Raw genomic sequence first — 13,859 nt, 5'->3', positions numbered from 1 at the left:
ACCATGAAGGGACGCTGCCTGGCCCACAGGGACCTGACGAATACTTCCCAGTAATGACAGTCACAATTCCACACCTCGCCAGGATTCCCTGGTATCAGCGCCCCAGAACCATGTAACGTCCACGGCCACACGGGCTCACACTGGCCGGACCCTCCGGGCTGGAAGTGACATCAAGGTCTGCAGGCCCCACCCAGGATTAGGACCCCAACGACCCACACCGACAGAGAGAGAGAATCTTCACCCTCAACCTCACACCTACTGCCTTATTACTGCCCTGGCCGCCCATCTCTCCCCTGGCATTTGGCAGGGGGAACAGTTCACCTCCTACCCCTCACACCTCCTGGAGCGGGGGCGATGGCTGCCCCACGTGAGGCACACTTCCCCCATCATCCGTTTCCGGCAATTCCCAGCCAGCCTTGGGCGCTGCCCCACACGCACGATGAAGGAAGAAGGGAGGGACGCGTGGCCTCCCCCTGCCCCCCGCACCTGCGCCCCGCCCTGGCTGCAGACGGGCTGCCCTCACAACTGTCATCCCCACTGAGCCAGCCCGATGCGGCCAGACTGGTGCGCAGGCCGGACCAGGGAGGCTTCACTCACTTTCCGTTTCCGGGGGTGACGCGTGACAAAGCCCACAAGGCTGCAGGCCACACTCTTTCCTTGCGTCTACTTTGTCTCTCCGACCTCGGTGACTGTCCCTCAACTGGGCTGGAGTCGGGAGGAGAGAGGGGACCCACGGCCAGCCTAGAGCTCGGACAGGGCCCTGCTTCCCTGTCCCGGTGGGCATTGCCACGTCCCTGACTCCGCCCCTTCCGCCCCCGTGGTGCTGGCGGCTGTGCTCACGGGCCGGGATTCAGAGCAGAGAGAACCCTCCGTCTGTGGACACTCTGCGTGGCCCCCTGTCCCTCTACTGATCAGCGTGTCCGGATGGGAAAGCAGACCCTGCGTGCCAGAGGCGACAAGGTGCTGAGGCTGGAATCAGGACAGGTGGGTGACAAGCGTGGGCGCTGTCGCGGAGCTCATTCCTCTCCTGGAACTCACGAGCCCTCATCGACCCCAGGGGCAGCACATGGTCAAGGCGGCACCCTCAGCTGAGGTAGGAACACCGGAGGGGGCACTGCTTCCACTTCCCACGAGAGGCAGCAGAGGCTCAGGGCGGGCAAGTTCGGCGGCCTGCCCGCGCCTCACCCAGACACGAGAGAAACTGGAAGGCTCAGAAGCTTTTACCCAATCCGGCAGCTTCCGAGGGAGACGGGAGTCAGGACGGGGGTGGGGGTGTCCACCTAGAGGTCAACAGCAACCGCCCCCCAAGCCCGGATGCCGCCCACTCCGACAGCGGGGGCCCTAAGGCCGAGGGAGCCAGGCAGGGTCGGCAGTCGGCAGGGCGGCGGGCAGGGCGGTGAGGCCCGGGAGGCTGGGGACGGGAGCACGGCTGAGCCGAGGAGCTTGCCCGGATCCTCGCCCCTGCCCAGGCGGTCCTGAAGCAGCCGCCACAGACCAACCTTTAACTTGTTCCACTTCGTCCTCAAAGGTCACGGAGCTCCTTCTCTTGGGGGGGCAGGTGCAGTGGGAGGGAGGGCTGTCCTCGGACGTGCCGTCCTCCAGCAGCATCACGTCTGTGCCTAGAACCAAGGCTGGGCTGTGCGCACAGGACTGGCGAAGCGGGGTCCTCCCCCACCCTCCCCGCGCCCCTGCACCCTCTCTCCGCGGGTTCAGTCCCGCCAACAGCTGCGTCTCCCGCCTGCTGTGTCTGCCCAAGAAACACGGGTGCCGCGCCTCATTTCGGGAGCCGCGTCAGACACGAGGAGCACGGCGTGCTACCCAAAGAGACAGGTGACATACGACAGGTGACTCGGGCATTGAGCCAGGCCTGGGATTCGCGTGGGGGGGGCAGGGCCCTATGACAGGGAGCTTTGTGTCTGGATTTCCATCATCGTTAAAAATACGTTGTGCTAAATAAACGTTAGAACTTGAAAATGTAGAGTTCTTTGGGGATCAAAAAAGAATTGAAAAACCCCTCAAAAAAGTGGAGAAACAAAGGCAGAGAGGCAGGGGGTCCTACAGAGAGAGCTGGCAGAGCAGGGGTGTGGGGGTCCGGCCTGAGAGGGGACCCTGGCGCGACACTGGGGCGAATGTTGGGACCAGCCTTGTGCCATCCCGCCCTCCAGCCTGCAGCCCTTCACGGCCCCGGTGCTCCCGAATGAGGAAGACGGGGCAGCCCGGGCTCCTCCTGCTGCATCGGGCCGGCCTCAGCTCGGGGTCAGCCCGCCAGGTCACGCTCCACAGGGCCCTGGGGTCTGCGGCAGGCGACCGAATCCCTCAGTGCCTCCAGGCCCCCTCACAGAGCTGGTGAGGACGAGGGGACGCATGTGGCACAGCGCTAGGTGCCCAGTGGGTGCTCAGTCAGTGCCGGTCGTTGCTAACGAGGCGCAGCTGGCGAAGGGTCAGGCTCACACTCCCGCACACCGGCTCCGGGTGACCCACGGGCCGTACTCCTTCTCCAGGCAGCGAGGCCGACCCCTTCCTCCTCCTGCCTGGCCTCCTCCTCCTCCTCCACGGTGTCCCGCTCAGAGAAGCTGTGCTAAGTCTCCTCCCCAATACTCCGCAAAGGGCCGCCGCTTCCACCGCTCCCCCGCCCCCGCCAGTTATGGTCTTTCCTTCAGGGCAGAAGCACACGGGACGGCGGACCGTCCTCCCCAGTCCACAGAAAGCTCCAGAAGGGCAGCTCGCCGCTCCACCTCTAGAAGCTGGCGCAGGGCCTGGCCAGACGAACATTTACTGTGCGAATAAACGTCAGTCCACGGCTCACGGGCCCCCGTGGGCTGCGGGCAATGGGAAGAAGCCTGGGGAGGGACCCAGAGACCTTCCTTTCCTTCAGCTCCCGCGAGGGATTCAGAACCAGCGGGGCCGCGTGGCCAGCGGCCGACCCACGGGCTGGCAGGCGACAGACGACGGGCGACAGACGTTTGCAGGGAACGTTCTGCCTCCGGGGAACACCGTCCACGACAGGCCGGGTCTCCGTCTCAGCCCTCAGCCTGCCCCAGAGTTCCGTGGCATAGGCCGCGGGCGGGAGAAGCAGGTCAGGGCCGGGATGAGATTTCCGGAGCTCCCGGCGGCGGACACGGCACCAACTACCCAAGCTGTCAGCCCGGCTCGCGGGCCCCGGGGGTGGAGAGCGGAGGCCTCTGCCGCGAGGGGCGCCCGCACCCGGCGAGGATGGCGTCACAGGAGGCGGCGGGACAGAGGCGCTCCGGCCGCAGGATCCCCTGGGGGGCCGGGTGACAAGGCCCTGTGACAGACGGAGGACCTTCCCGGCTCACAAGCGGGGACGCTCCGGGGCTTAGAAAGAGAGGGAGCCTCTTGCCCAAGAGAGCCCAGCTCAGGAAAGGCCCTTCGGACACGGGCCGCCAGCAGCGGGACACGCACCGGTCCGGCCGGCCGTCTGACACGGACGGGGACAGCTCCCGGTCCCCCGCACGGCAACCCTGCACACGTTCCCCTCCCTGGGGCCTGTCAACAGCCCTGTGTGGGGGAGAACAGATCTCAAGTCCCCGTGTTATATGGGGAAACCAAGGCACGGAACCCTGGCAGCCGGGAGGCCTACCTGAGTCCTGGGAGCAGCTGAAGCCGGTGTCCCCCGTGCTGCTGCTGTTCCCGAGGGGCTGTCCGCCCGCCATGAGCGCTGTGAGGTGGGGAGACAGGCCCAGGTCTGAAAGGGAAAGTCGGCACCGTCAGCACAGACCAGGCCCCGCTGAGGCAGCCACGGACCCTCCATCTTCGGTTGTCCCCACCGGCCTCGCTGCTGCCTCCCCCGTCCTCTCTGTCCCTTACAAACGTGGGATCGGAAGCCCCCAGCTGCCCTTTCCCCTTGTTCCTGCCCCCATGGGGGGTCTGCACTGTGACTGGATTCCCTGGGCCCCCCAAAGAGGAAACTCTCACAACAACACATGCCCACTAGACAGGGGGAGGGAAAACAGGGGGCAAATGGTCTTGGGAGGTGACCTCCCAGTTAAACGGGATGTGGGCGCACCGTGACCTCCTGAGATCCCGCCTGCCTACTGGAAAGGAACTTTGAAGAGGTGTAAATCGCCAAGTGGGAGAGAATGCCTGTAAGCCAGAAGGTGGGGACTGGGTCCTGACCCAGGGAGCGGGGGCCGGCGGCTGGGGAGGCCAGGGCGGAGGCTGGTCTCACCCAGGGCCCCCCAGAGCTCAGGCGCCAGAGGCCCAGCGGCGTCTGCAGCAGGTGGGGCTGGACAGAAAGTCTCTACGGGCGGCGGCGGCCCCCGCACCGCTCTCCCCACCCCCCGCTCAGGTGTTCGGCCCCCGTTGCTGGCAGGAGGGGCAACCCGGAGGCCCGGCCTTAGAGACCCCGCCACGGCCGAGGCGACCCCGGACAAACCACAGGTGCAGCGACAAGCCGCACAGTTAACGTGGGCCGTCCCCCGCCCCTCGGCCTCCTGAGCGCACGCGGGCCTCGCCGCCAGCACGGAGCGTGGCCGCTCACCGGACACCCGGGGACAGGGCCGGCTTGAACGAGATGAAGGAACACGGAAGAAACAGAGAGACTGGGTCTCAGAACAAACAACGGACGGAGCTTAAGAAGTAAAAAAAAATCTCTCCACGAGTCCCCGGAAAAAGTTGCGAGAATAATGACGGCATGAGCACGAGAGCCAGGGGCCCTGGAGGCCACGGCAGTCACGAGGAGCTCGCAGCGAGGACACCTGCGCACGCGAGGGCACGCCCGTCCGGCTCAGCAGGAAGCCCCGGGCCGAAGGGCCCCCCTGCCCCCGTTCTCTCCACTCGCACCGCGGCGCTTCGGAGAGCCCGAGGGGATGCCAGTGGGCTTTCTTCCTGCCCCGGAGCCGAGGGCGTGTCGAGGAGGGCGGGCTTCTCTCCGAGTCACCCCTCCGTGAACTTGGGGAGTTGGAGCGTGTTGGCGGGGAGGCCCGGGCCCAGAGAAGACCCCACACGTGCTCGGCCCCATCCCGGGCTTCGGCTCCAGCATGGGACCGCGTGTCGGGGAGCCCGGCCTGGGGAGGACCCCGTGGGGGGCCAGGCGACGGCGACTGGGATGGCCCAGGCCGTGGTGGTTCGGGACACGTCTCTGAGGCTGGGTGAGAGCCAGCACGCGGCCTGGTCTCCAGCAGTCGGACGCGTGTCTGAGCCAGACCGCTGTGGCTGGGCGGGAAGGTCTGGAAACGGCTGTCAGGAGGCCCTGCCCTGGCCTGTGTTTATCCAGCATTTACCCTCGACAGCGGGCGCTGTTACCCTGGGCTTTCTCGCAGGGAACAATACCACATCTGCTGGGTTGGGCCCAATCCAAGCCCTGTTACGAAATTAAAAGAAAAAAAAAAGGCACCAAGTTGACAGGCCCCGGGGTGAATCGGAGTCACTAGTGCCTTTAGGAGGCTGGAAGCACCGCCGTGCGCTCTGGGCTGAATCGGGCACATGGAAGTCGCCGGAAGGCCTCCAGGCGGCACCTGGAAGGATGGTGCAAACGTGAAGGCCCTGGGGTGGCCTTGTGTCCCTCCGGCCCAGACTGCCCCGAGGGGCCTGCGGCAGGACCCCGCTCCTGAGTGTGTCTGCGGCTCGTCCCAGAGGGCGGCTGGGACGGCTCTAACCCGGTTCCCGGAGCTCCGAGCACCAGGTGGCGTTCATAGTGGCTGCCTTCCCACAGCACCCAGGCCACCCTCCCAGCCTGGGGTGGGCCCTGGGCTCCCTGCTCTGCCTGCTGGGGAGGTCTGTGGTAGCCCGTGGGAGAGTTGCTGGAAGGACAGTTTGGCTTTTCCCCGGAAGGGCCCTGACAGCCCGAAGACGCCGGTCAGCTGGGGCCTCGCAGGACCCCCTGTGAGCGCTCAGCTCCCCTTCCTGCACTAGAAGCCCGTGCCAACGCCGGGGCTGGCCCACCCACCACGAGGTGGCACAGCCTGACAAGGTCAGGTGGCCCGGAGATCCGCACTGCTCGGGGAGCCCCTCGGGAGTCTGTCAGTAAGCCCTCCCAGGCAGGAGGTCTTCTGGTGGCTCGGACAGGAGGCACGAGGGAAAACCCAACCCCTTCCTTGCTCCTCTTCGGCCTGGGGCTAACACGGCGAGAAAACCCAGGCTCACTGATTATGGTGGGTGCAGCTCCCGGGCCCGGGAAGGCCCACTGAGCACCGGTCCCTGCACTTTTCTACCCAAAAGCATCTGGCAAAACTGTTTTCCCTCTGCAGGGAACAACAAGGAGCTGCTTTGGGACTCACCAACCAAACCCCAGCGGGTGTTTCCCGCCCCTTCTCCCAGCCCCACAACCTCGGGCGGCACCGTCACAGGTTGCACGGAAAACCTCAGCCAGAACCAGAGGTCTGTCCTTGTGCTAGCTACCCCCGCCCCAGTCTCTGTCCCCGTTCTTTTTCTTGCCCCATCCCTAGCTTCCACGGAATATAAAGCAGGTCCTGTTTTTTGCCTGGAAGACAAGTGACTCTACAAAAGGTGGGTAAGTCAATCAGAGAAATGAAACCAGACCCTGCATGCGGTCCTGGCTCACGAGATGTACTTGGAAACACGGACTGGCCAGGGGCAGAGGACGGCATCTCAGTGGTTAAAATCCTAGGGTACGGAGAGAATCTTCTCCTCTGATCAAAAAGAAGTCTCTCTCTTGGGGATGCCTGGGTGGCTCAGTCGGTTAAGCGTCTGCCTTCAGCTCAGGTCAGGATCCAGGGTCCTGGGATCGAGCCCCGCGTCGGGCTCCCTGCTTGGCGGGAAGCCTGCTTCTCCTTCTCCCACTCCCCCTGCTTGTGCTCCCTCTCTCGCTGTGTCTCTCTGTGTCAAATAAATAAATAAGACCTTAAAAAATAAACACGGTGGAAACGTCTCTTTAGGGGGAAAAAAGATCCCTCTCTTGATCTCAGGGTTGTGAATTCAAGCCCCATGCTGGACACGGAGCCTAGTTTAAGAAAAAAACAAAGAACAGATAGTCCCTGACTTCCTTCCTCTCTCCTGAAGTGACACTCCATCAGCCCATGAATAAATCGGCGATGCTGGTGTGTCGCTGCCTCACGGAAAAGCTCTCCTATTGCACCACCACCGAACAGTCAGGATGGTTATGAGCTGTTTCTTTCCACCCTCCTGAGCGGGAAGATGGGAAGACGGGAAGACGGGGACTTCTCCACACTGGGATCTGAACTAGCTGTTCCCAGCCACCCTACGTGCCTTCAAAGTCTGTCTCCCAGCAGCCCCTCCAGGTGATAATCTCCCTCAAACACGACCCAAAAACACCTCGCTAGTAACACAGTACTGACTGCTGGAGGCAAAAAAATGCTAAAAATCCAGGGTGAAGGCTGAGGGAGAGAGAGGATACTCGCACAGCCTCGCTGTGTCTTAATTACAAAGGAAACAACAGTGACTTTACAGGGGGGACCCACCAGATACCCCTCTATGGGCTGAGTGTGTCTCCCCAGAATTCATAGGCCCTAACCCCCAGCGGGACGGCCTCTGGAAGGTAACGAGGAGTCGATGAGGTCGTGAGGGTCAGACCACGCAGCTTGCTCTGTCCTGTCTCCCCACCTCCCCGCTGCAAGCCGCAGCAGGAGGACAGCTAGAAGAGCTCAGCAGAGCGCAGCCAGCGGCACCCTGAGCTGACCGAGAGCCCTCCGTGCCCGTGCTGGGAGCCCCTGTCTGGTGGTCCGCGACGGCACCCTGAGCCTAGACAGGAAGCATCAAGGCACCACGGACTAGTAATAAGACATATGTGCCCCTGACGTGACTGTTGGGTCCGCGGCTCCGGGAATGCAGGAGAAACAATAGAGATGACCACCAGGCCGCCATCTTCCAGGCCCCCCGGCCTTTCCTAACCCTTGACGCTCCCGCCATAAGGACGTATGCCCAGGTCACGTCTCCACAAGCAACCTGATACCGATCCAAGAAACCGGAACATCAGGACTCCCCAGCCCTCCAATCCCGAATACCGTACCTAACACGGCTGTGAGCCTATGCCCGGTCTTAACCCAGATAAAAGACCCACTCGACCCCCTCCTGGCGCGACTTCCCCGACGCCTCTCTGGGGTCACGGAACCTCGCCCGAGGGCGCCTTTCATGAATCTTGCCTTGCGCCTACCTCGCCAGGTGTCATTTATCTCGCCTGTAAAACCTAACGGTGACCACGACGGGAGCACGGCACCCAGCAGCTCTCCCGCCCCGAGCACACGACCTCATTCCGACCCTGAGAACGCACCAGCGAAAGGACACGCAGGCCCGTCCGCGAAATCCCCGACCAGTGCCCCGCGGAGCGTCGCGGAAGCTGAGGGAAGCACAAAGACCCCTCAAGGCCTGAACAAGACAAAGGGAGCCGGGACAGGAGTGGAACGGGATCCCGGCACGACGAGGGACGGGCACGGGACGGCGGGTGGAAGCCGAGCCGACGGTCTAGTTAACGCATTGCACCAAGATGAGCGTCTCGGTTTCGGCAACTGCCGTGGCTCGGCCAGACGTGAACGCCAGGAGAGGCAGGGTGGGTGCGACGCTCCGTGCCCACTTCCCGGCGCTTCTCCAAGTCTAAAATTATTCCAAAATAAAAAAGGGTTAAAAAAAAATCGATCTCTCTAGAGTTGCTGCTCTGGGTCTCACCACAGGCCGAAGGCCCGTCTCCAGAAACTTGCTCCCACGTCAGTCACCAGAGGGAGACGCCGCTTCACACGCGGGGGACGGTGACATTTCAGCTGGGGGCAGGGGGCCCCGGTTCGGGAATTGCCAGCGACACTAAGGAACGGCCCGGGAGGGGTGCGCTCGGGCTGGGCGGCCGAGGCCGGCGGGAGCACCTGCGAGTGGGAAGAGCTTTACGGAACCCCAGGAACACGGGAGGGAAGCACGGGCCAGGAGCGCGGGCAGCCGGCCCCACGGTCCGGCTGTCGGTAGAAAGGCGGCCAGCGAGCCGGGGCCAGGCTGACAGAACACACACTTCTGAACCCTGGTGTCCCCTGCCTTGAGCTGCGGAGCTTGCGGAAGGGACCCGGGAAAGACACGGGACGCTCCGCAACATTCCTTCCCCGAAGGTCACCTGGGCTTGGAGGCCCCGAGCTCACCCACAGGCTACGCCGGCCTGAGGGGGCCTCCCCGTCCCGGCACGTTCCCGCGTCACCTGTGATCCTGTTGGAGATGCTGAAGAGCCGGGACGTCCTCTGTCGCTGCACGAACGGCTCCCGGTAGTACCGATCCCCAAAGCACATGCCCAGCAGCTCCTTGCGGACCGTCTTGTTCCAGAGCCCGTAGATCAGGGGGTGGCAGATGGCGCTGGTGAAGGACAGCCACGTGGCCCAGGTCTCCAGGGCCGGGGAGACGGAGTTCTTGCCCCAGAGGGCCTCGGAGGTGATGACAAGCATGTAGGGGCCCCAGGTGACGGAGAAGGCCCCGAGGACCACCAGGATGGTGAGGAGGGCTTTGCACTGGTTGGCTGAGTAGACCACGGCCTGCGAGGCAGGCCTCCTACTGCCAGACGAAGAGCTGGACGTGCTGGAGTTCTTCCTCCCGCCCCTCCGGGCGTCCTCCCCTGCCAGGACCACCGTGCCACAGTGCACCTTGCGCGCCTTGACCCTGGCCACCCGGAAGATGAAGCCGTAGCACACCAGCATGACCAGAAAGGGGAACAGGGCGCACCAGATCTGCCAGAAGGCCGTGTAGCCAGGCTCCCGGTGCCACGCGGCCACACACATCCACTTGAACTCGTCGAACTCCACGGACGACCAGCCAAACAGAGGTGGCAGGCAGCCGACGAGGGAGTGAAGCCAGATGTAGACCAGAGCCATCACAGCCCGGTTCCCCGTGATCTTCGTGGGGTACGCCATGGGGTACAGGACAGCATAGTAGCTAGAGAGCGGATGGAGGGAGACGAGAGAGAGGAGTCAGAAGGGGAAAATATCCCAGGATGGGCCCCCGGTGCTCTCCAGTGTGGGGAGCTTGGATGAACTTCCCCGCTCGATCCAGCCACGGGTGAACGCTCCTAAAACAGCTCCTTCCCCCATCTCGTCCCTGACACGTCATAGACGGGGCCAGGTTACACAGCTTTGTGCGAACCTTCTTCCTGCAAGAGCTGGATGCCAGGATGAACCCAGAGCTCAGGCAGTCCTATTCCCAGGTCACCGCACCAGAGCCCAGTCAGAGCAGGAGCTGTGGGAGTTCTGTGGGATCCAGCTGGATCACCATGTTGCTGGCATGAATCCCCTTAGATCAGTTTTCAGAGGGTCATTAAAAACCAGAATAGTGTGGGCGCCTGGGTGGCTCAAGTCACTTAAGCGGCTGTCCCAGGGTCCTGGGATCGAGCCCCGCATCAGGCTCCCGGCTCAGCAGTCTGCTTCCCCCTCTCTCTCTGCCTGCCGCTTCCCCTGCTTGTGCTCTCTCTCTCTCCCTCTGACAAATAAACGAGTAAAATGTTAAAAAAATAAAACCAATAATATCAAAGGACTATGGAGTCCATTCGTCCGATGACCATTCGCCGAAGGCTGGCTGTGCTGAGCACCGTGACGTGCACTGAAAGGCAGTGAGGAGAGGCGGAGGGAGACAGACAGCAAGAACAGCAGGAGAATCTGGGATGCTAAGAGCCACACACCAGCCTCACAACAGCTGCTTAAAGCGGTGAGCATTGTCACTGTCCTCACCGTACAGATGAGGACACTACAGCAGAGAAAGAACCCGTAGCCTGCCCAAGACAAGGGGCAGAATCAAGTCCCATGGCACAGGCCAGCGGGAGGCCACTTGGCAGGGCTGGCTACTGATCCCTCAGCCCTCTGTGGAAGGGGTAGGCTGGGCAGGCACCTATTTCAGGGGTCAGAGCCAGCACCTGCCGGAGATGGCCCCCAGACCCAGGTCTTCAAAGATCAGAGGCCCTGGCCAGGAGGAAGGCAGCTGGGGGGTGGGGGGAGAGCATGGAGAGGTGAGCCAGCATGCACCCCGTGGGGAAGCTGCCGGAGCACAATCAGACAGAGGCAGAGCAGAGGCAGAGCTGGAGGTCAGGGGCCAGGGGCCAGAGCATGCGAAACCTTGCAGGCCTGAGCCTTGAACTGGAAAGGGTGAGAGGATGGAGACCATGGGGTTGGAAGTAAGCTAGTCCCCTTCCCACCCAGACATTTTATCCAAAGGAAAGGCTGTTTAATGAATAACAGGGTTTCCCCACGAGGGCAGCATGTGTGAAAGAAGGGGTGTCCATGCAGACACCGCCTGGTACAGGCAGGATGTGAGAAATGCCTGTGGTCATGAGAGTCACACGTCTCCCGTGAGGCCTTCTCCCCACAGGCACCATCCTGAGTCACCCCTGGGCACCGGCAGCTCAGGGATGGGGTGGGGGGCCTGAACTGCCCCCCGCCATGCCTCTCCCGGGCCCCCCCCCCCCACTGCACTCTTGCGAACCACCGTCCCCACCCGAGGAGAGCCTGGGACGGCGGACGTCAGGCGCAAGCTCCAGCTGAGATGGGGCGTGGGCAGACCGTGTTCCTGACTGTGGGTCTGAGGCGGATCCCCTGGGGCCCGGCATGGATCACAGCTCCACCGCACACGGCCTGGGCTGAAGCCGTCACAAGCTCATCCCTGGGTTTGCATCTTGCAACGTCCATGCGGCTCAGGGAAGGAGGGTGCCCTCGGAGCTGGAATGCCTGGGCGCGGACGGTGACTCCCTGTCTTTGTTCGTGGCTCTGCCGTCTACGAGCTGTGTGACCTCGGGGGCTGATTCAGGCTCTCAAGGCTTCCGTTCTCAAACATGGGAACCGCAGGAGCCCTGCCACAGGTCTGCTCTGAGGACTCAACGGGCTGGACGGAGGGAAAGGCCCGGAGCGTGCCTGCTCCTCACACGGCAGAGGGGACAGCGCCTGGCCTCCCCCGTCCACCGACCTTTCCCCCTTCCTTCCTGAAAATGAGAGCCCAGATGTGTGTGCTGCTCCCAAATGCCATGACCGAAAGGGGACACTGGTCCCTCCTGAGTCCCGGGAGATGAACTGGGCCATTCTGGGGGCTCTCCTACCTCGTGCCGCGTGACGGCCGAGACCCTGCCCCGTGCGGCACCATCCCAGTGCACGACGTGGGAGCGCGTACGCTCAGGCAGGGTGGAGGGGCACGTGGGAGGCTTCCTTCACTTTAAAAAAAAAAAAAAACAAGGCAGGGGCACCTGGGTGGCTCAGTGGGTTAAAGCCTCTACCTTCGGCTCAGGTCATGATCTCAGGGTCCTGGGATCGAGCCCCACTTTGGGCTCTCTGCTCAGCGGGGAGCCTGCTTCCCCCTCTCTCTCTGCCTGCCTCTCTGCCTACTTGTGATCTCTGTCAGATAAATAATAGCTTTTAAAAAAAACAAAACAAGGCAGAGATTTTGACTTTCTTTCTTGTGAGCTTTACTTATTGAGAGAGAGGGAGAGGGCGTGTAAGCAGGGCGAGGGGCAGAGGAGGGAAACCTGCAGAGAGCGGGACCTGATTCTGGGCGGAGGGTTCCCACAACCCATGAGATCACGACCTGAGCTGAAACCAAGAGTTGGACGCTACGTGCCGAGCCAGCCAGGCGCCCCAGATCTCTACTTTTCTCTGCCTCTTTAAGACTGTGCAGGCCCTCTGACCTCAAGACCCCGTGGCACGAGCCTGTCTGGGTGTGGAACCCAGGCCTGGGGAACGTTAACTGAGCGGCCCCCTGACTGACTCCAGCCTGGCGGTGGTAAAAATGATGACAATTACTAAGCCGTTCTCCATAACAGAGCCTTGTGGCTGTTCTTAACACGGCTCATTACTGTTGCTTTACGGCCGGACTTCTCATGCTACCCACGGTTCTGGGTCCACCACGGACGACGGTTCTGGCCACGAGCAGTTCCAGTGGGACTTGACCGTAAGAGTACGGCCCCAGCTGGGCCCTGCATCCCCTCGGGGTGCTGGGGTCGGGGGCCCGTCTCCCAGAGTCAGAGGGGCCCCTCACAGAGCAGAGTGCCTCCATTTATTTCCAGACCCTCCAAGCACCACCCTGGTTTTAGGGGCTGTTTTCGGTTTTTGTAAAACGCACAGCTCCGTGAACATGCGGAACATCCACTCCACATCTGCCCACCAAAAAGAAAAAAAGGATTAGGATTTCATAGATTTGAAACTTCATTTCTTTCCACTTAGCCTCATTTAGGCGTAGTTGCAGGCTGAAGGAGAGCACAGAAAAGCGACCGCCCGCTCCTCCGCAGGCCATCAGAGGCCGAAGCGGAGGGCTTCCGTGGCCTTCTGGGCACTTAACCGGCTGCCGGAGCTCAGTCTTCTCTCCAGCGACTCATCTTTACGCAGGAGCCCAAGCACGAGCCCTGGTCCCACCAGAGGCCCCCGCCATGTGGCGTGTAACTGAGTTGCCGTCACGCAGCGCTGCTGGACGCCCGGTGGTGCCCAGGACGGCCCGCAGCGAGGGTGACCCGGCCGGAGATGGCAGCACTGCCAGGCTGGAAACCTGGAGCCCATGAACCGCCCACCGAACCTGCCGGGGCGCTCACGTCGCGGTCTGTGGGGCTGAGTAGGAGCCGGGCCTTCCCCTCCTCGCCCCGGTCGAGCTACCTACCAGCAGCGTGGGCTTGGACGGGTTCACAGAACCCCACTTGGCCCATCTGCAGGATGCAGGTCGGTCGAGCTGCTGCTCACCGGCTGGGATGAGAGTTCATTAAAAGCACAGTGTGGCGCCTGGCAGGGGACTGGCCAGCAGCCCCTCCGGTTGGGGTGACGACCAGCACCTGGGATCTCGCCTCTCCGCTTTCTCAGAAACGCGTCCATCTCCTCCTTCTCGCCCCATTTTCTCTGCTCCTCCTCTGGCCGGTTTCACTGCTTTTTCTTCCTCTCTCTCCCACCACTCCCTCCCAGCCCCTCCCCGTCTCTCCCCTCCTCCCATCTCTCTCTCTC

At 62.6% G+C, this 13,859-nt stretch overlaps 1 protein-coding gene across 1 annotated transcript in view; it reads right to left on the bottom strand.

Annotated features, from left to right (window-relative positions):
• GPR161 (G protein-coupled receptor 161) overlaps positions 1-13,859 on the bottom strand; it is a 42,464-nt gene that overhangs the window by 881 nt on the left and 27,724 nt on the right. Inside the window, exons 5-7 of the mRNA XM_032863053.1 lie at positions 9,113-9,837; positions 3,602-3,706; positions 1,500-1,619 (exon numbers count right to left, since the gene is read on the bottom strand). Of these exons, the coding sequence (XP_032718944.1) occupies positions 1,500-1,619; positions 3,602-3,706; positions 9,113-9,837 (950 nt within the window). The remainder of the gene's footprint in view (positions 1-1,499; positions 1,620-3,601; positions 3,707-9,112; positions 9,838-13,859) is intronic.

The sequence above is a fragment of the Lontra canadensis genome, unplaced genomic scaffold (genome assembly GCF_010015895.1).
Source record: "Lontra canadensis isolate GAN:19392208 unplaced genomic scaffold, GSC_riverotter_1.0 scaffold24, whole genome shotgun sequence".
Lineage (NCBI taxonomy): Eukaryota > Metazoa > Chordata > Mammalia > Carnivora > Mustelidae > Lontra > Lontra canadensis.
The sequence above is the reverse complement of the archived record's forward strand: the minus strand, read 5'-3'. Positions and strand labels throughout refer to the sequence as shown.